At 29.0% G+C, this 22,657-nt stretch overlaps 1 protein-coding gene across 5 annotated transcripts in view; it reads left to right on the plus strand.

Moving 5' to 3' along the window:
* Window positions 1-17,541, plus strand: part of LOC107453325 (beta-1,4-glucuronyltransferase 1) — a 38,992-nt gene extending 21,451 nt beyond the window's left edge. For 4 of the 5 annotated variants that reach the window (XM_071177509.1, XM_043042677.2, XM_043042679.2 and 1 more), the window contains exons 3-6: window positions 3,406-3,708; window positions 7,640-7,967; window positions 9,421-9,597; window positions 14,957-15,278. In XM_071177509.1, the coding sequence (XP_071033610.1) occupies window positions 3,406-3,708; window positions 7,640-7,967; window positions 9,421-9,597; window positions 14,957-15,151 (1,003 nt within the window). In that variant the 3' untranslated portion in view covers window positions 15,152-15,278. Of the gene's footprint in view, window positions 1-3,405; window positions 3,709-7,639; window positions 7,968-9,420; window positions 9,598-14,956 lie in introns of all 5 variants that reach the window. The other variant, XM_043042678.2, reaches the window with a different exon arrangement.
* The last annotated feature ends 5,116 nt before the right edge of the window (window positions 17,542-22,657 follow it).

A 22,657-nucleotide genomic window follows, 5' to 3' on the forward strand; every position in this document is an offset into this window, starting at 1 on the left:
AAACTACTAGATCAATTTCGTTCAAATTTTATATTTACTACGCAAATTTTATACATATAAAACTACATTCTTTAAAATAATGTTAAAATTTGTATACTTAATAACCGAAAAAATCTTTCGACTATTACTAATTTTTTTTTGTATTTATGTGTTTTTAATAAACAAATTTTTACAATTGTATGTAAGATTTTTCCAATTATCTTCAAATTTAATCGAGATATGGTGAATTACACAAAGAGAAAAATTAACATTAATTGGACAAAATTCGGGATCGTTCTCCTGATCGAACAATCGATTGGGACCATATTTCCCAGATTGAGAAGTCATGCTTATTCAGAGAAAACACGTTTTTTTATGTCTGATATCGTAACTTAAAATATAATCTGCAGTAACTAGTTAGTATATTTAAGGTAACGCCCTCAAACCATTTAGAAAGAGACAATTTAAAAGAAAAAAGAGGAAAATCCGATCATTGGACCTTAAATTTATCTTTTCGTTTATTTTTTTCTCTCTGTAATGTAGTGATCGTATTAGCTAAATGAAACACATGTTTAAAAAAAGCTGTTTATTGGAGCTTTTAATACATTTTATTTTTAATTTTTAAAGCACCTTACCTTCGATTTTGGAACTAAATTCACTTGTTTTGGCATTAACTCTACTAAATTTTCAGTTTCTGACATTTTATACTTATTCCTACACCATACTCGAATTTGCAAATAACTGGAGCTATTTTTTGTTCTGACGTCAATTTTTACCTGTCCTTATTTGCAAAAACCCATAAATTTAAGATTGAGATCTGGAGAATTTTTTAGCCACTCTAAAACATTCTTTTTTTAAAAAAGTTGTCATTCCTTTCTTTATTGTGGAAATTGTGAAAGGAGGATGAATCTAGTTGAAAAACTTCATATCTTGCAAGAAACTTCACTTCTGGTCTCATTCTTTCTGTCAATATTATGTTGTACTAATCTCTGTTCCACATTTTTATAAGTAGTCATTCATCATAATATATGAAAAACACCTCCAAAAATTATTTATTTTCCAAAAACTTGAAAATCTGAAAATTGACCCTTTATTTAATTAATAGGCTACTTACTGCTTATTTTGCTTAATTATTAGTATACAAAAAACTTTTGAAGAACATGTCACAAATAAGCTAAATTTTAGTAAGTTTTGTACTTTTATGATGTAGTTTACAATACTTGGATAGAAAATATTGGTATCGCATTTTTTAGTTAAAATAAAATTTTCAAAAATAAGTTGTTGTTTTTTAAAGAATGTTTTGAGTTTATATAAATACCTGCAGAGTTACCTAGGAAAAGTTTGTAGATGCATTATTTAAAGTTGTAACAAGTAATTGTAAGTACTAATTTGACGTTGTTTTACTACAAGTACTAATTTTACGTTGTTTTGGTACAAACAATACTACCGATATGGTCTTGTTAAACCGGCTTATAGCAGCATTAAGGATAACTTTTAATAATTAATTGTTATTTGGAGCATATAATTTCGACTACTTGCGAATATAGCATAAACGAAGTTCCTAGTGAAAGATGAATGTAGTACAAACAAGCGGGTCATTGGTTATTTGACTTTCTTCGTTGCTATTCTCAACATCAAAAAGGAACGGTTACAGTTTAAAAATATTATTTTTATAATTTAAAAATTTTTAAAAAAAAATTTAATTATGATTTTTCACGCTTAGTTCATTTTTTTGCATGGATTCTAACATATTTTTAAAATTTTTTACCATATATTTTGTATTATGAGGTACAAAGTGAAGGAAAAAAACTGACCACTTTGACTTTTGAATGACTTTTCATCTAGTTTGCAGATTTTAATTTCAGGGCTTAATCTTAATGATTCAAAGGGGTGACCTCAAATATTTAAATATATAGACCAGACGATATATATAAGTTACGAAATCAGACACAAAAACGTATTTTCTCTAAATAAACATGGATTTTTTGTTTTGATTTGGATCTCTGACTCCCAAAATATAGCAGCAATCTGGGAAACATGATCCCAACAGTTGCGACAAGAGAGCGGTCCAAGGTTTGGATCTCTTAATGCTAATTTAACTTTTTACGTAATTCACCATATCTTGAGATTTTTTTAAGTGAATGGAAAAAATTTTGCACAAAATTATGAAATTTGTTTATCCAATTTCATGCAAAAAATAACTTTCTGTAAATATTTATTATAATTTATTCTTTAATAATGTTCGAAAAGTTTTTGATTGTATGGTATAAAATTTTTTACATCATTTTGAAGAACGTAATTTTGCATGGCAAACTAAATCAGTCGAATAATTCCTAAGAAATCGAATTTTAAAAATGTATTTTTTAAAATTGATTTTTCAGCAACTATTCGACTAATTTTGCTCAAATTTTGTTTTTTGCCAAGTAACATCCCATTCTTTAAAATGATTTAATAAATTGTATACTTTATAAATTGCATACTTTATAAATCTTAAAATGTTATATAATGAAATGAAAAATAGGATATTTATTAAATGTTGTTTTTTGCTTTGGATTATCTTTCGATAAACTAATTTTAGAATTGTGAGCTAGCATTTTTCAATTTATTTAAAAAGTTCTCGAGATATGACGAAGTATGTCAAATGTAAACTTAACATTAAGGGATCGAAGCTTCAGACCACTTTGCTGACCAAACTAAGAGGCCCACCATATTCCCTGGCTACTATCGATATTTTGGGAGTCAAAAATCCGAATTCTTTGAAAGAAAGACATGGTTTATTCAGAAAAAGTACGTTTTTGTATCTGAATTTGCAACTTAAAATATGATAGGCAGAAATTAATTAGCATATTTGAGGCTACCTTTTCAACGTTAAGATTGAGTTCTCGATAAGAAGACTTGAAGATTCAATCATTAGATCAAAAGTTATTCAAGGTGGTCCATTTTTTGGGCACTGTTCATGAGACCAAGTGTACCATATAAAAAAATCAACTCATGAAAAACAAATGATGCGCAGTTTGCTTCATTCTGCCTAGGAAATCAGATTAAGTATTTTCACCGAGTTTCAAAAGCAGTTACCAAGTTTAACGATTCTTTCGTCTCGATTTCCTGGTAAAATGATAAAGTTTTCCTATAGCATCTCAGACCGCTCCAACTGAAATATTTCCACCGGTGTCTTTTAGCATTGTTTTATAGGTTTATGTTTCAACACCATCTGTTGACGAAATTTGAAGCAAATTCTGAAACCTGCTGATAACAAAATCTTGTTTTTAAGCAGAACACACTCTAGTTTTGCTTCATTTTATTTTTCAAGCTCTCGTTCATTTGTGGAACACATTAGGTTTAGACACAACAATTTTCTAATAAAAATAATTTTTCTTTGGTTTATTTAAAAATCATTTCACTAATTCGGATCTCTATATTTACTAGAGCCACAGAAGAAGACGCATCTGTAACATTAACAACGCAAGGCACAGTTGAGTACCTCCATCATGTCGTAGTACTTTGCCGAAGATGGGCTGGTCCCATATCTGTAGCTGTATTCACCCCACCAGACGATTATTCTGCAGCAAGACAAGTTGCCGACAGGCTCAGGGATTGTGATTTTTGTATTCGACGCTGGGTGTCGTGGCATTTCTTTCACTACAATGTCCCTATGCCTTCGTACATGGACACGGAAATCCCCAAGGACTGTAAATTTCTCACCCAAGACCAAAAGACAAAAAAGCGAAGGTAATAAGTTATAACATGTGACATTTTTACTTATGTATTTTGACCGACGTGCTTTTAAATGACATGTTTGATTTCAGTTATGACTCTTTTTACTTTTAAGAAATTTCTCATGAGGGGTAAAAAGCATTTTTAACTCAAATCTTTAGAAATAAAGCTTCTTCAAAGTTCTTGAATGATTATGAAATTTTTACCTGAATTTTTTTTATTTGTATAAATATAAATCCTTTGGAAAAGGAAAATTAAATGAACGGATTCTTTATTTTGGTAAAAGGTCTGGTACCTTATTTTGTGATTAAAACTGCACTTTATATTTTTTTAAAAAAATTTTTAAAACGTAACGAGTTACCATTTAATTTAAAAATGACATTTCCTAGGAATGTAAAGGTGTTTGTCAATGCAAACTTTTATTTGCTCTGTTTTCTTGAGTATTTTTAGAAAAGAAAAAATCTGCATTTGGTAAAAAATTTAAATGTAAAAGAGAATCTGATTTTTCAGAATCACTTGAAGGAAATTAAAAGTAAAATGAGATTGCTTTAAACTAATCACTTCAGTAAAACATAATTTTTCTAATTTTCTTTTGCAATTGATTTTAGCGTAATCCTTCTAGTTTTTAAATTTTAAAAAAAATATGCATAATTTCAAAATATTGACATAAAATATTCATGCATTCAAAATATAGACCTAAAATATTCATAAATTCAAAATAGGCATAAAATATACACAAATTTCACTAAATATCGCATGCATTACATTATGTATAATTTACATATAATATAAGTACAAAAGCGTTTAATGCCTGCACTCTCAGAAATAAAACTCGATTCAGCGCTTCTTGAGCTGTATTTCAATAGTTTTGAGAATCATTTCGTGACGAAATCACGTAATTTGTGACAAAACGCGAACTCTGAAGTATATGACGAAAATATTTCCTCTACTCAGAACCACATCGCAGTGCGTTGTGGTCGATTGTTAACTAGAGTGAAGACGATCGGCTGTATTGTGATCATTGTGGGCCTCATACCAGGAAGATATCTGGTTCAAAACCCACTTCGGGCATGGATGTAATTAATCTCTCTGCTCCATCTATCCTAACAGGATTGTTGGAGCAACGTTGATCCGCTTATGTGGAGCCCGCGAAAAAGTTATCAACATTGTCGCTCGTTAGATACTATGAGACGCCACGAATCCGTAAAGATATTATTTATTTTCTAATTTTTGAAAAATAATGATTAAATATTTTTGATGAAATTCTCTTTTTCAAAGAATGGGCGATTGTCATTTCGTCACTTTGACGAAACGCTTGCTCAGTGCATATCCCAGGAAACTGTTTTGCAAAAAACTGTGAAAATTTCATGAAATTTGAGTTCACAATTTCACAGTGTATGACGTAGTTCTTTTTCTTGGTAAACTTTCCTTGGAGTTAATACTCTTCCGGGCAATTTTCTCTTTTAAATGCTCCTGCGATGTACTCCAATAATCTCCAGGATATCTTATGCTTAGTCAGCATCAGTTTGATGAGATTACCTGAAACAGGCAATGACATTTACATTTTGTGCAGTGCAGCAAACTAGTATTAAATTTAACATTCAATCCAATCCAGGAAATTAAGAAGAAAACGAGAAATGGAGAAATACAGTGCAAGTATTGCTTAGTTATCACAAGATCAGCTCAGGTCTCACTGAGAGTTAATCTCGTGAATGACAAGCGTAATAATATTTGCGGCTCGCTATATGTTTACAGAGTACAATGCGCAAAGGAAAAACCACCCAGAATAACTTTGGATCTAATGATCAGATCTTCACGTTCTTTTAATCTTAATGATTCATATACCTTTCTTTACGATTTTGGGTTTTTGACCTATACTCTAAGGGTCAAAAAGCCGAATCCATGAAAAAGGGCATATTTTTTCAAAGAAACTACTTTAATGCCTTATTTTGTAACTTAAAATAACATCTGCTCTGCTCTAATTAACATATTTGAGGTCTATCCCTTAAACCAGTAAGAATGAGTCCTAGAACTTGAAGTTCTGATTATTAGATCAAAAGTTATTCTGGGTAGTTCGTTTTTTCTTCTGTACTGTACATCATTTTTATCACTTATTTCTTGAGCACCTATAAGGTGAATCTCTTAAACCATAAAGATTACAATTTAGTAGTTTTAAATTTTGTTAATAAATTAAGCTTGTGCATTCAAAACTAATTTTTTCCAAGTACATTTTACTTTGATGCATTGAAATGGAGATAATGTTTTTGTAAAAAGAGCAGGTGTGCTATTATTTCAAGAAAACATGTTTTATTTGTTATTTCTTCAGAAACATTTTATTTGCTTTATGTAAATTGAAAGATATTTTTATGGAGATATTCTAAATGAAATTCAATGTATATGTTATATATAGAGAGAGAAACAAATCTTATTGTTACAAATCTTTTGTAATTTATTCAGAAAATATTGCTTTTGAAAAATAATTAGTTTTAAACTCCATATTTTATTGCTTAAAATATCTTTTAAGAAAATTAAAAATCTGGCAGCGGTAGATTTTTTTTAAAAATGAAATCGCATTTATTTAAGTTAGCGTTTATTTTTCTCGTTGGAACTACTAAAAAAAGTTGCATACCTGTCAACTTTTCCTAGTTTCAAAAAATGATCTTCCGAAGTTGTAGCAAAATATAAATTGAAAATTCAATTATCGGTAAACAAAATTTTATGTTTTGTGAGAGCATTGAAGTTTAACGATCAAAATAGATCGTTATAAATAGCCTTAAATTAAGCTTTTAATGGTAGTTTTGTTAATTTTTTATTTGCTTTGAGTGTACAGTGCTCCAAAAAAATTTTTATCCCCCTGAATAACCTTTGATCTAATCAATCTTTGATCAGATCTTCAAGCTTGAGGATTCAATCTTAATAGTTTGAGGGGGTTACCTTTTCTTCGACTTAAAATATGCTAATAATAAGAGTTTAAAATGTACGGACGATATTTTTAGTTACGAAATCTGACAAGAAAATGTATTTCTCTGAATAAACATACCTTTTTCTACGACATACTCAGATTTCTGACCCTCAAAGCGTAGGGTGTAGCCTCAATCTGGGAAATATGGTCCCCGCAGTTTGGTCAAAAGAGCTATCCAAAGTTGGCGCTCCTTAATGCTAATTTTACTTTTTGCATATTTAATATATTACGAATTTTTTGAGCGAATTGAAATTTTTGCACAAAATATTAAAATTATTAAGTTTATCCAAAGATAAATCCATGCAAAAAAATAAATTACGGTAAATACAAAATTTGAGTGAAATCGGTTGAATAGTTCACGAGAAATCTAATTTCAAAGAAGTCGTACATCAAACATCGCTATTTTGCCATGTAAAATCGCATAGTTTAAAATGACAAAAAAATTTGCATGCCTCACAATTCAAAATTTTTTCGACTATTATGTAATAAAATAATAAGAATTCACTAAAATTTATTTTTTGCATAATCTTTGGATAAACGCATTTTATAATTATAAGCAAAAAATTTTTCAATTCGCTAAAAAAGTTCTCGATATACGACGAAATACGTAAAAAATAAAACATTAAGGGATCCAAACTTTGGGTCACTCTCCTGACCAAACTATGGGGACCATATTTTCCTGATTGCGGCCAGTATTTTGGGGGGCAGAAATCCGAATCTGTGTCAAAAATCTTCTTGCTTATTCAGATCAAATGCGCTTTAGTATCTGATTCCGTAACTTAAAATATCGTTGGTACTGATTAACTAGCATATTTGAGACCACCCCCATGGACCATTAGGATTAAGTCTTAGAACGTGAATAGAACAGAGATTAGATCAAAGGTTATTCAGGGTTGTCCTTTTTTGGTGCAGTGTGCATTTAGTAAGTGCTTAATATTGAAAAAGTAAATATTAATTGATTTTCTTCCTATTGCATTTTTTTAGGTCTGACGGTATCTATCCAATCAATGTTGGACGAAATTTAGCGAGGGCAAAAACCAATACACCGTATGTGTTTCCAATAGATATAGAACTCTATCCAAGTGCTGGTATTTTGCCTAAATTTGAAAGAATGCTCCACAGTATTAATCTTTCAGAGGGTTTGCATGTTTGGGTATTACCAGTTTTTGAAGTTTTTTCAAAATACAGAGCTCCAATAACGAAAGGTGAACTGAAAACTATGTTTGCAAAAAAGCAAGCTATTTCCTTTCATCAGTATAGATGTAATATCTGCCATAAAATACCCAACCTTACACAATGGATAAACAATGAGGTAAGATATATTTATTCCCATTAAAGGATTAGATTATTCTAGCGGTAGATAAAATAAGCATATTTTTGTGTTTTTTTTTTTGAAGGTTTCATTATAGTAACGGTACAGCATTTTTTATTTTCATGTACCTTTAAAAAATATAACTGCACGGTTTTTGTGTTTTGCTCAATTTATGCAATTCCTTGCTGATTCTTTTGACATCTAAACCAAGAATTCTTGATTCAGGCATAAAAATTATTCTGTTCCCTTTTGGCTGAGACAGTTAGCGACTATGAAACTTGTGCAAAATTTTTATTTTTCTCAAGTTTAAAATCAGTTTAAAGGGGCATCGAAAGTTCACCATACACATCTTTATTTTTAGATAATTCTCATTAGTAATGAACCGGTTTTTTGCACTGAAATATACTTTGCGGTTCAGTTAGCACAGGTATATATACATACTAAATGTCAAAATATAAGAAAGCCTTATTTCATGGAATTTTAAATAATCTTCATTCCAAATGCCAACTATAAATATTTATATCAAAGCTTATAGTTAGTGAGCAAGTACACAAAATAAATACAATTTCCGTGATTCACTCTTGGAACAAAAAGTATCGCTTCATTTAATTCGATACGTTCTTAAGACAGCAGATTATTTTTGAACCCCTCTCCCCATCCAAAAGAAGTTTAAAGAAAAAGTTGTTTGCGAAAAAATAAAGAAAATAATAATAGTTTTACATAAAGAAGATATTCTTGTAAAAAAATTTTCAATCCTGTTTCAACCCCCTATCTCCAACCCTGTTTGATCCTCAAGAGAAACTCTCTTTTAAGAATCTAGTACAGTTGAATGTTACTTGATTTAAAACTTTATTCTCTTGAAAAACATACAAAAATAGTTAATCTTAATGTCCGTTATCAAGAAGACGAGAAATCATCAATAGCTGCACATTTTTTAAATCTTTGGCATAAATTCCACTTCGACAATGCCAAAATTGCTTTGCCTCAGTCACATTAGCTCGTCTTGATTACCTGGAATCTTTTTTTATTTATTTGAAGGCTGATTCCCTCGTTAACGACAGTTCTTGTTAGTTCCTCACAAGCTCTCCATAGTGCATGGAAAATGCATTTTACTCTGATTTACCTCTCGTTGTCACTAGGGGTTTTTTTGTTCTGTTTTTCATATTTTTTTATCTCTACTTTGTTGGCAATTTGACATTTATATTTCAAATCACTTTTATTTCTTCTCATTTAAGTCTAGTAAAGCTTGAAAATTAGCCCCAATTGCATTTTCATTTTTTTTTCTTATTGCTTTCATTTTGCATGATTTTGAAAGGAAGTTTTTAATCGGGTAATATCAGTTTTTCGGGATTATTTATTCATTAGTTGAATGCTGTTAAATCTTAACTAATTTTCGTTTTTCAACGGCAGTTAATCTAATCAGTTATTTAATTTTTTGTCCACTTATTTTAAGGAATCTTACCAGTCTGAAGTTACGGAATCTTTGGAGGCTTTGAAAGTATGGACAACGGTTAAACGTAGCAAGAAATACCAACTCCATGTTTGGGAGCCGTTCTTCATTGGAACTCGAGATGATCCCGAATTCGATATACGCTTGTCCTGGGAGGGGAGACAGAACAAAATGCAAGTTGTAAGTATCTTTCATTCTAATAGATCATGTCTGATCTCAGGCAATTAACAAAACAAACTAAATTCAAGTGCATTACATTTTGTGTAACTGGCTTAAATCTATAAGTATCATCCCACATATAAGTTTGTAACGTATTTTTGTTTTAATTATTTAAAAGAAAATAACAAAAGTAATATGAAAAGTTACTCAGTAAGGATCTCAATCCGAAGTATAATTTAGTTTAGGATTTTAATACATAATGGTTATGAAATACAGCATGAAACACCAGTATTTTTTTCTGCGTTGAAGATTAAATCTTTCAAACACGGCTCACTTCAAGGCAATAATTTTTTTTCAAATTTTCACTTATTTGCAGTTATTTAGATCTGTGAGAAGCAGTTATTCATCGTAGAAATTACTTTAATTTACAAAATCAATTATTGATAAATTTTAGAATTTGATTGAAAAAATAACTTTCTGAAATTTTTATTTTTAATTTTTGCTCAAATAAAATTCCCATAATCAAACAGATTTTTTTAATAACTATTAGACTGTTTCTTATAGTTAAAAAGTACTAAAATATATTTTCGATTGTAAATAGAACGTCTAAAAAACTTTAATAAAATTGACAACGGTACTTCAAAGAGGTTTGCGTTTCTTTACATTGATGACATAGATTTAAAAACAAATAAGATCTTATCAGATTAGGTAATAAGTATACGCCTACACTTTTACTTGAAATAATAAGGTATATCATAATTGAGATATATAGGGTATTATTACTTAATTTTTATGATTAATTATTTTACTCATATATTCCGGTGTTATAGATTTCCTTTTAATCTGATCTCATTAGATTAGATGAAAACAAAAAGCCAATTCCTTGCCTTGATTAATATGACATATGATCACTGAAACACGTTCTTGATTATCACAGCGTAAGCCTTAATGCCCTTTTGATCTTCAATCCGTTAAATGACAAAAGAATAATGCTGATACGCTTCATTAGCTATCATTCAAGTAGTATTTACTTATTTACAATGGTAAATAATTTTCTCGTTTGAAACCCAGAGCAATTGCATACTATACTGCGATCTATAGCAATTTGTCGCAGCATAACTGCACCCGGCTGCAGCCTCAATAAATAGTAACGTCGTTCCATTTCATTTAACTTTTAATCTTTTGTTTAATGTTTAATCTTTTGTATACTACTGCATACATTATATTCACCTGCATTTGCTAACATTACTTCATTTAACTTGTTGCATTACATGTTTCAGAAATAATATTAAATGTTTAGTTTATATTTTCTTTAAAACCATTTTACTTTACATATATATTTACATAAGCAAAAATTATTAAATCAGAAAATAAATCAAAATTAGAAAATAAATAAATCAAAGATAATTAAAATTAGAAAAATAAAACTTATTTTTTTAAGCTTTCCTTACAGTTTAAACCCGTTAATTTTTTAATTTCGTTTCACAATTCTTGACTGTCATTAATAAGAGAATTGAATAACATTTAGAGTCTTAACTCCATTAAAAAAATAGATAATAATCTGCAATTTGTACTTAGAATATATACATTAAGGTGATATTTTTGTTGTGTAAACATTTACGCGCATTATTTCTTTTTGAATGTGTCAAGATTTTAGAAACAATATCAAATATGAAATATTTTTTACTCTTTTTTCTTTAAAGCAACTTAAGCCCTTTTTTCAAATCACTTTTTTTAAAACATCGGGCCAAAATATAGTAAAATTATAAAATTTAATTTTAAATTTTATTGGAGTGACCGGGAATTACTTTATATCTTGGGGTTAGGTTAGGAAGTAATTGTGGGGGGGGGGGGCGTTTCTATATGCAATATCCTTCTGTATATTATTGGAAGCGATTTCTATATATTTTTAGTCATTGTAACATATGCATGCAATTAGTCACTATAACATGCATGCATAGTATGAGACGTGTTCAGTTTTTCGACGTAAGTTAGCCGTTTTTTGAATTGCTATATTCCCTGTGTAATTGCATTGAAAAAATTTCGTGTTTGATGCATCGACTGATTGCACGTTTGATGCTTTGTCTGTTAGCGCGTTTGATGCTTTGTCTGTTAGCGCGTTTGATGCTTTGTCTGTTAGCGAGTTTGATACTTTGTCTGTTAGCGCTTTTGATGGTTTGGCTGTTTGCGCTTTGGATGCTTTGTCTGTTTGCGCTTTTGATACTGTGGGCTTAACTCACAAAGCAGAGTACGCTAAAGAAGATGATAACACACGTAAACTGGAGAACACATTTATTAATACTTTAAATGTTTAACTTAAATCTAAAAATCGTAATGTTGAACAAATATATAAAGAATCATCATCCATGATCTTAATCCTATGACGGATATCAGGCCATTGGCCAAAGACTCAAATGAAGGGCGGACTGTTCATCCATCATGAAAAGAATTGTTCGTTCTTTTATAGAACACGATGTCTTACGTCACATTGATTATTACTTGACTTCCCTTCACTTCCATCCCGGAGACGAATCTGCAAAAGACTAAAACAATAAAGTTTATAACTGGAAATTACTTATTTCCACAACTTTGTCTGTTTGCGCTTTTGATGCTTTGCCTGTTTGCGCTTTTGATGCTTTGCCTGTTTGCGCTTTTGATGCTTTGTCTGTTTGCGCTTTTGATGCCTTGGCTGTTTGCGCTTTTGATGCTTTGTCTGTTTGCGCTTTTGATGCTTTGTCTGTTTGCGCTTTTGATGCTTTGTCTGTTTGCGCTTTTGATGCTTTGTCTGTTTGCGCTTTTGATGCTTTGTCTGTTTGCGCTTTTGATGCTTTGTCTGTTTGCGCTTTTGATGCTTTGTCTGTTTGCGCTTTTGATGCTTTGTCTGTTTGCGCTTTTGATNATAATAAATTTTTTTTCAAATTTTCCGTTCATAATTTAGTTTAGCATATTAATAACTTATGGTTATGAAATACAGCATGAAACACCGGTATTTTTTTCTGCGTTAAAGATTAAATCTTTCAAACGCGGTTCACTTCAAAGCAATAATAAATTTTTTTTCAAATTTTCCGTTCATAATTTAGTTTAGCATATTAATAACTTATGGTTATGAAATACAGCATGAAACACCGGCATTTTTTTCTGCGTTAAAGATTAAATCTTTCAAACGCGGTTCACTTCAAAGCAATAATAAATTTTTTTTCAAATTTTCACTTATTTGAAGTTATTTAGATCTGTGAGAAGCAGTTATTCATCATAGAAATTACTTTAATTTACAAAATCAATTATTGATAAACTTTTGAATTTGATTAAAAAAATAATTTTTGAAACTTTTTTATTTTTGCTCAAATAAAATTCCCATAGTCTAACAGATTTTTTTTGTACCTATTAGACTGTTTCTTACAGTTAAAAAATACTAAAATATATTTTCGATTGTAAATAGATCGCCTAAAAAAATATATAATATAAGGGACAATGGTATTTCAAAGGGGTTTGCGCTTCTTTACATTGATGACATAGATTTAAAAACAAATAAGATCTTATCAGATAAGGTTATAGATATACACCTACACTTTTACTTGAAATAATAGGGTATATCATAATTGAGATATATAGGGTATTGTTACTTAATTTATATGATTAGTTGTTATTTTACTCCTATATTCCGGTGATATAGATTTCCTTTTAATCTGATCTCACTAGATTAGATGAAAACAAAGAGCCAATACCTTGCCTTGATTAATATGACATATGATCACTGAAACACTTTCTTGATTATCACAGCGTAAACCTTAATGCTCCTTTGATCTTCAATCCGTTAAATGACAAAAGAATAATGCTGACACGCTTCATTAGCTATCATTCAAGTAGTATTTACTTACTTACAAAGGTAAATAATTTTCTCCTTTGAAACCCAGAGCAATTGCACACTGTACTGCGAACAATAGCAATTTATCGCAGCATAACTACACCCGGCTGCAGCCTCAATAAATAGTAACGTCGTTCCATTTCATTTAACTTTTAATCTTTTGTTTAATGTTTAATCTTTTGTATTTTTAATCTTTTGTGTACTACTGCATACATTATACTCACCTGCATTTGCTTGCATTACTTCATTTAACTTGTTGCATTGCATGTTTCAGAAATATTAAATGTTCAGTTTATATTTTTTTTGAAAGCCATTTTACTTTACATTAATATTTACATACGCAAAAATTAGTAAATCAGAAAATAAATCAAAATTAATTAAATCAAAAATAATTAAAATTAGAAAAATAAAACACATATTTTTAAGCTTTCGTTACAGTTTAAACCCGTTAATTTTATAATTTGGTTTCACAATTCTTGACTGTCACTAATAAAGAAATTGAATAACATTTAGAGTCATTACTCCATTAAAAAAAAAAGATAATAATCAGTAATATATACATTAAGGTGATATTTTTGCTGTGAAAACCTACATTTACGCTCATTTCTTCTCTTTGAATGTGTAGCTTTTCAAGATTTCAGAAATAATATCAAATATGAAATATTTTTTGTTCTTTTTTTTAAATCAACTTAAGTCCTTTTTTCAAATCACTTTTTTAAAATATCGGGCCAAAATAAAGTAAAATTATAAAATTTAAATTTAAATTTTATTGGTGGGACCGGGAATTACTTTATATCTTGGGTTGGGTAATGAAGTAATTGTGAATGGGGGGGGCCGTTTCTATATGCATTCTTCTGTATATTACTGGAAGCGATTTCTATATATTTTTTGTCACTGTAACATATGCATGCAATTAGTCACTATAACATGTATGCGGGGCCGGGACAGCCTGGTCGGTAGGGCGCTGGGCCCATATCCAAGAGGTCGTGGGTTCGATCCTCGCCGGCCGAAGACTCCCCGTGTAGTAAATGGTGACTGATGCACGTTAAATCTGTCGAGTCTCAAAGTCCTCCATGTTCCCACAACAAATCAATACCTCTGGGGGTACTGATCCAGGAGTTTCCTTGTCTTCTGGATTGGTTCAAAATTACAAGGCTACGGAGTTGAACTTAAGTAGTCGTAAACCCATGAAATTGGGTCGGCTGTTCAACGACGGTTATAAAATAAAATATAACATGTATGCATAGTATGAGATGTGCTCGGTTTTTCGACGTAAGTTAGCCATTTTTTGAATTGCTATGTTTCCTGTGTAATCGCATTGAAAAAATTTCGCGTTTAATGCTTTGACTGATTGCGCTTTTGATGCTTTGGCTGTTTGCGCTTTTGATGCTTTGGCTGTTTGCGCTTTTGATGCTTTGACTGTTTACGCGTTAACAGCAAAGCCCGATCAACAATGCATACATTATTTACATACTGTGTACTGAAAGCTAGAATTCTTAAATTTATTTTTTTCAGGCCTTTGAAATGTGCCTCATGGATTACAACTTTCACATAATAGAAAATGCGTTTTTAGTTCACTCTCCGGGAATCAGCATCTACAATGCCTCTGAGGAAAAATTCAGAGACAAGTATAGTGTTCAAAATAACAAATTAATTTCAACAATAAGGAAGGATTTAATCAAGAAATATGGTCCAAATAAAGATTGCTGAGTTACTTGTGTTATTTAATAAGTTATTAGTGTTAATTGTCTGAGATACTTGTTTTATACTTCTGGTATGTTGTAACATGAAACTGTCTCTGAAGGTGGCAAATTATTTAAAGATTCATAAGCAACCATTTAGTGTTCTATTTGTACTATTATTATTTAGTAAAAAATCTTTTTTTCTTTGCTTAACTTATAAAGAGCAAATATCAGCATTTAAATATGATTTGAACCAAGATTATGTGACATATCCAACAACTCTTAAACTTTATGAATTGTTAATAAATAAAAAAAGGCTAATCTAAAATAACAGTTCTGTTAGTAATTTCTAAGTTTAATTGGTCCATTCAATATATAATAACTAAGAAATGTCACATACTCGCAACTTCGCAGAATAGTTTTAAGAAATATTGACGAAACGAGACTCATTGAAGCAATTACGTCACTCATTTAAAAGCTTGGTTTTCATTACGAATGGACGACGTAAGAAATTTTATATCGTATTATATTTGTTGAACATCGTGATGTATCATATATTTTCCTTTGAATCAAAACTACACAATCAGTATAAAATAAACAAAAGAAATAAACCTTTGACAATAGAAACTGGTAGTTATAAAAAAATGCTTTTATAGCATCAGTAACATCGTTTAATTTTTTATTTAAAAAAAATAAAGATGCATTGACTTAGGAAGGAATTCTCAAAATAATAATAAGCTCAATTAAACAATAAGATTTAATTAAAAACTACTTGAGATTTATTGGTCAAAAAATACAAAGTTCTATTAAAGTATTTTTCTTACATGCATTGTAAAATGAAATTTTTAAAAAATAAAGGAATATGAGTAAAAAGTAAAAGAAATGTAATTATGCACTTAAGTGAAAGTTTTAAATGATTTGGGGACAAAAAAGAGCTTTTAAAGCAACTCTAGACACTTTTTATTTATTTATTAGAAATAATGAAGTTGAATTTACTAATCTACACTTAATAAGTGTAAAAATAAATGTAGACTTTGTTTCATTTATTTATTATTTTTTTAAGAAACAAAATTGACTTAAAATTTAGTTTAAGAATAATACTGAATTGCTGTCAAAATATTTAACTAACATACATTGAAAGAAAATTTAAAAAAATAAAAAATAATAAAATTGACGGTACTATTGTCAAAATACTTTTACGATACTTTTAAAACATTAAAACATCGCTCATATTTTTATTTAATAAAAAAAATGTCATTTAAACTGATAGCCAAGCTCTTAAAAAAAATAACGCTTTGTTTCATTTTTTTTCGAGAAAAAAAATCAAAAAATCTGTAGAATTAAAATTAATGATAAATTCTTTTGAAAAAAATTTTAACCTGCATGCATTGAAAAATTTAGGAAAAAATATTACGAAATTTTTTTTTGAAAATTAACGAAATGCACTTAAATAAAGATACATCAAATGATTTTTTAATTAAAACCCTGCAAGTCTTACTAAAAATAATCTTCAAGAAACGTTGATAAATCTTGATTTAAAAAAAAATGCCACGAAATAATACACAGAGATGGCAAAGTAATAGCACTATTGAAAATAATTTTCAAAAAGCTATGTAAAATATGTGAAAATAAATAAAGATGCAAAAAGAAATAAAATACGTTGCGTTCTACATTCTGATGTTGATCCGTGCATGAAACAAAGACTTCGCTGTAGGCCATTCAAAATTACGAAACGAACATCGTCTTAGTAGCTAAACGAAATCGAAATCGTCTTAGTTAGAGAGCTAACAGCTGTAGAGTGAGCAAGGATCCTCGTATGCTTAATCTTTACATCGCGAGGGCCTTCTTATATCAGCGGCTTAAGTCAGAGTTCATATGTATCGCGAAAAGCACTATATCGGCGTAACGATGTATACGTTAAATCGATATTTGCAATTTATAGCTAGATGGCCAGCCCTAGTCATCATAGGTAAATCATTAAATGCCAAATTATTTCCAACAAGTTACATGCCATTGACATGTATAACATATTATAACATTTTATGATACAAGTAGATACTTTTATTAAGACCTCAAATTATTCAACCATGGTGTAATAATTTAATAATAAGTATGTCATTTATAATATATAAGATGAAAGTCTCTCGATTTTATAAAATTACTAAAAATGCATTGTCAGTAATTATAATTAACTGCATTTTCTAAACATATTAATTACTGCTTTTATTATTAAAAGGCAAGTAAGTTCTATACTTTATAGAAAGATTTTGTATAGATTATATTTATTAATTTTTAAATTCAACAAGTTTACTATTTAAGAAGATTGCTATTTTGTTAAATTTTTATTTGACACTCATTATGACGTCTCATTTACTATATGTATTTACATTAGTTAATAAATTGTTACAATTTTGTTTATTTATATTTTCTATATTAAGTAAAATCGTTATGTACTTACTGGAAATCTTTTTTCCTTCATTTTTATTGTAGGTTTGTTTAAATATTTATTTCAAGGCAATTTTTACTTTATAATTATAGCCCTGGTCAAATATTTACTTTAATTAAAGTTTGAAAAATATCACGGAAGTTAAGCAATAAAGTTGTTCAATCTAATACATTCTTGTTTCCGAATATCGATACAAATTAAAGATAAGGTAAAAAGACGGCGATCCACAAAAAAGATAGGTTCCACTATTCAATCAAACTAAATTTCGAATTTAAAATAAATAAGAAAACTCTCAATTATGGTTCATGTTCGGACACCAAAGAGTTTTCAATCGAAACTATTCTTGTTTCTTAATTTCATTACAAATTGAAGATAAGACCAAGTACCTTTTTGAGGACCACCGTATTTGTTTTCGTCAGCTATAAAGTATCGCGATGAAATCTAGGGTATTACGTAAACATCCCATTAAATGTGAGTAAACATTTAATATTGCTATTCTACAATATCTAAAAAAGTTGGTTAATATCGTAAAAGATGATATATAAATTTCATTTATTTATAAAGTGATGAATGTTATTAACAGTTAATTGTAGCAAGACTCATCTTAATCACAATTACAACTAACTTAGAAGTTTTTGAGGAGGAAAAATTTTTTTTTCTCGCTCAAGCAATGCCATCTAATGAAAGGTTTTTTGATGAGAGCTGGGGACAAAAGTAAAGAATGCTTGAAATTAAGATGATTAAAAAAAGTTCCGTTAAATACAAAATTACGTAAAGAGCAAGATACATACAATACAAATTTTTATATTGGATCTTTAAATGGTGCTGTACTCTTTATATTCAATCGTTTCTTTTTTTTTCAAAAAGAAAAAACTTTAGAATATCGAGTTTAAAATAGTTAATCGATTCTAAGCGTATTAATTACTTCCAAATTTTCTACTTCTAAATTACATTTACTTATTTCGAATTTTTTATTTTTTAACAATACATGCTTTTTATGAGAGGGATTTTTTTTTTACATTACACATTGCTTTCATGGCAATTCATGACATCTTTCATGGCCTCTTTTCATGGAAATTTTATAATTAGAATACTGAATTTTATAATTAGAATTGTAGCCAAAATTCCTGCGAGAGTCATTTATTAAAATAAGGCCATACGCACAACATTCGAGTTTTGTTTATGCCTAAAATGTAAATATGAAGTTTTATAAAATAAGCGTATCTAAATTTTAATGATACAAGGTACAAATACTATAATTCTGATCTCCCGAAATCAGTTTTAAAGATTTTTTAAAAAATGATGTATCTGGTATCCAAAAAATGACCACTTTAAAGAGTCATTTAAAGAAAAGCGAAAAGAAGTAAATTTGTACTGTTTGCAGTATTCTGCTCAGGAAACAGATTTTTCTGCAAGTATAAAAACTGCAAAGCTTTCCAACTGAAAGGAGAGAAAAACTAAAAATTAATCTGTAAACGTGTGGTAGAGTCAAAAAACAATATTAATGTCCTTGTAGATATTTTGATAATATTTGGTCTATCCTGCAGCAAAGAAGAAAAAAAAATTTTTTAGTTTCCTCAACAGAAATGCTATACGTCGCTAGGCTTAGTAAGTGAATTTTTATATCAAGTTTAAATAAATGTTCTAGTTTCCTTAGAAAAATGCATCAAGCTGTATACTTCGATTTCTTTTCTTCAAATTTATCAAATTATTGATCATTTTTTGGAACACCCTGTCAAATATAATTAACAGATCAATTGGATTACCTTGTTTTCATTGCATAGAAATAAAACATAATGCAATACTACAATAAAACAAAAATTCAAATTGATGTTTCTATTTAACTTTAAATTATACCAAACATTCCAAAACCAATTTAGAAATTAGAGCTGTTTTATTATGCACATGTATTACTTACTTGCAATACGATACTAAATAATAGTCTACAAGTTTTTTATTGGGAAGATTTTTATTGAAAGAAAACGTTAAGTAATTTACAACATTACATGAAGAGACAGTGCTAAATGACGCCACAGTCTCTAACGAGACTTCTACATATCTACAGAATTGTTAGAAAAATTCATTAACATTTGAACAAAAATATCCTTCTGCTTATTATACATTTTTACTATCACCTTTAGAAAGTCTCATTATCACCACCTTAGTCAAAATTAAATACCTAAACATTAATTGGTATCCAACAAAAGGTAAAGTATACTTTGTGCTATATTGACTAAAGCAAATACAATGTAAATAAAATACAAATGAAAGTACATAAATCGAAATAATATAGTTTCAGTTCCATAAACAGGAACCTTCCTCACTGTTTAAACGTCAAAAGATGGTAAAGTAAAAAGGCAAATACGTGTAAAATGGTTTAACTAATAGGGACAGAATAACAAGTTTGAATAAGAAAATAAAAAAGGGAGACATGAAACAGATGTGAGGGACTGCTTTGATTTAAAAAACACTAAGGATATGTCCAAAAATAACCAATCTCTTATAACTTTGCATAGTTGAAAAATTGAATTGCAGCTTTGAATTTTCTTCTGCTATAAAATCATTCAACACTGTTCTTCATCCATCGAACTCGATTTTTGGGAGTCATTCTATATTTTAAAAAATTCTAATAACTTAGTTAATGATCCTTCAATGTTTGGAAGCCTTTTTTAAAATAAAATTTTTAATCTGTTGCACTGTGGTGTTCCCGCCAAATCTCCTTACACCTGCTTCTTATCTCCTTTTTATTTTCTTGTTCACACTTTTTCATCTGTCCTAATTGGCTAAACCACTTTGCATCTGTTTGTCTCATTACTTTTCTACAATCACTTGGAATTCAGACACTGAGGAAGGTTCTTGTTTATAAAACTGAAACTATAATATATCCATTTATGTACTTTCATTTGCTTAATTCACGTTGTTTTCCTTTAGTCTATTAATTGGTATGTTAATTGTTTTTCTTTTTTTAATTTTCCTTTGGTCAATGTAAATAGGAGTTTATCCAAAATCATAGGACATAGCACAAGCGTGTGTAATTAGATAAGGTTACAAAATGACATTTATATTAATACTAAGCATATATTAATTTATTACAATAATTCAAATAGTGCTTAATTTTATATACACTGAGATACTAGGTTAAAATTTATTTTATGAAATTCATGAATTATACATTCTTTTTAACAAGTTTACTGATCAAGCAATCTGGAAAAACCTAAAAATGCGAGGGAAAGTTTTTTAACTCACGAAAAATTTAGTAAAAATCAATGAAAGTTCAATAAATCAATGCATCTAATTTCTGAAAAAAGTCATGGGATTGTTTAAGTTCTCAGTCAAATTAGTTTTAAATTCTAAAGAAATGATTGAATTTCTTCACGATGCAATTTTAAATTATGATTTTTTAAAAATCAGACAAAATGTATTTCACACTCTTGAAGAATTTATTTGTTCAGTGCAAGCTTTAATTGCTACCAAAAACATAATTAGTAATACATATAAATGAACTTAATTAATTTTTTTAATGTTAAATTTTAATTTCGAATTCAAATTTTTCTTTCAGTGAAAGTGTAAAAAAAATCATATCTCAAAATTTTCTCTTAAAATTTAGTTGAAAGGTGTCTTTTTGATTTATACCATTTTTAATACTTAACAATTTTAATGCTTTACCATAGTGACACTTTTAGCCTAAATATTCAAAAAAATATGAAAATCCAATACATTTCATCGGGAGTATTGTCGAACAGTCAGCCACTGCTAACCATCTTTTATGACTTCATAACTGACATTCATTTGATAAATTCAGAACAAAAAAAAACATTTGTTGAGAGGAATAATGCATATCCTTGAGATTTTTTGAAATTCTCAAAAACTATGAAAGGTTTGATAAACCACATAACATAGTACAGATATACATTTTCACTAAATTGTATAATATTTATTATTTCTGAACTTTAGCACTAAAATTTTGCTCTATTTTTTATTAATAAGAAAACAAAACAAATAGTATCAAATCAGAGTTTTTCGTGTTTACTTTTTTGTTAAAACTGCATCAAAGTGCATACAACGCGTATACATTTCAGTGTATGCATTAAAAAAAATTTTATTTGAGCAAAAATTTTAATTTTTGAATATTAATTCCTTATAAAGCTGTTTTTCGAATCCCTGTCGTAAAAGAAAATAGAAAGAATAGTTTAAGGGCCTTACACTTGAAGCAATGTGATGATTTTAAACTATATATATAATCTTGCCGTGAAGAATTATCTGGGCATTAGGAAAACAAATAACTTAAATATTTAAAAATTTTAAACTTTTTAAAAATAAGCCAATTCGGGGATATTTGGGTATTTTCCACTTTGATGAAAATTATCAAAATCACTGCCTTATTCTCTGTTTTGCAAATTTTTATGAGCCCAAGTCTTGTAGCATTGGAAAACGTTTTTAAATGCTAAGAATTTAGACAGCTAACTCTTTTCATTTTCACAAAACTATGGCTTTTCTCCATATTGACATCTCGCGCGATTTTCACAATAAGCGTAAACAGCGCTGGCCTTAGATAGGCTAAACGTGACCTAACAGTCACAAGTAACAGTTGCAAATTCACAGTAATAAAAATAACATATTATTCGCAAAAAAGAATTTTATATTACGACGGAGCCTTCAAAAAACAGCCTTCAATTAATTACAATATCATTGAATGAAATAATGCAATTGCATTATGAGGATTTCGGCATGATTTCGTATATGAATTCAAAATTTAGATTTGCTTTAACTTCAATAATCCCGAAACAAACTTCTAAATTTCTGCAACTCTCTATCAATAAATGTGCAGCAAATTTACACATAAAATGCTTCTTGAAATTATTTTTGTGATAAATAGAATTGTATGAAGTGATTACTACTTAGCTTTTTACAATCATTTATTATGTATTTATGACGCATGATGTTAAATTCTTAAAACTTTTTTCTCTATTATCTGTACATAATGTTGTCTATGAATGTTTTAAAATCACGATTAAGTACTTTAAATTTAATTTCAATGGCCTTTAAAGGACATGGAAGTTGAAGCATAACGAACAATGAATATTTAAT

This window comes from Parasteatoda tepidariorum, chromosome 2 (genome assembly GCF_043381705.1).
Source record: "Parasteatoda tepidariorum isolate YZ-2023 chromosome 2, CAS_Ptep_4.0, whole genome shotgun sequence".
Taxonomy (NCBI): domain Eukaryota; kingdom Metazoa; phylum Arthropoda; class Arachnida; order Araneae; family Theridiidae; genus Parasteatoda; species Parasteatoda tepidariorum.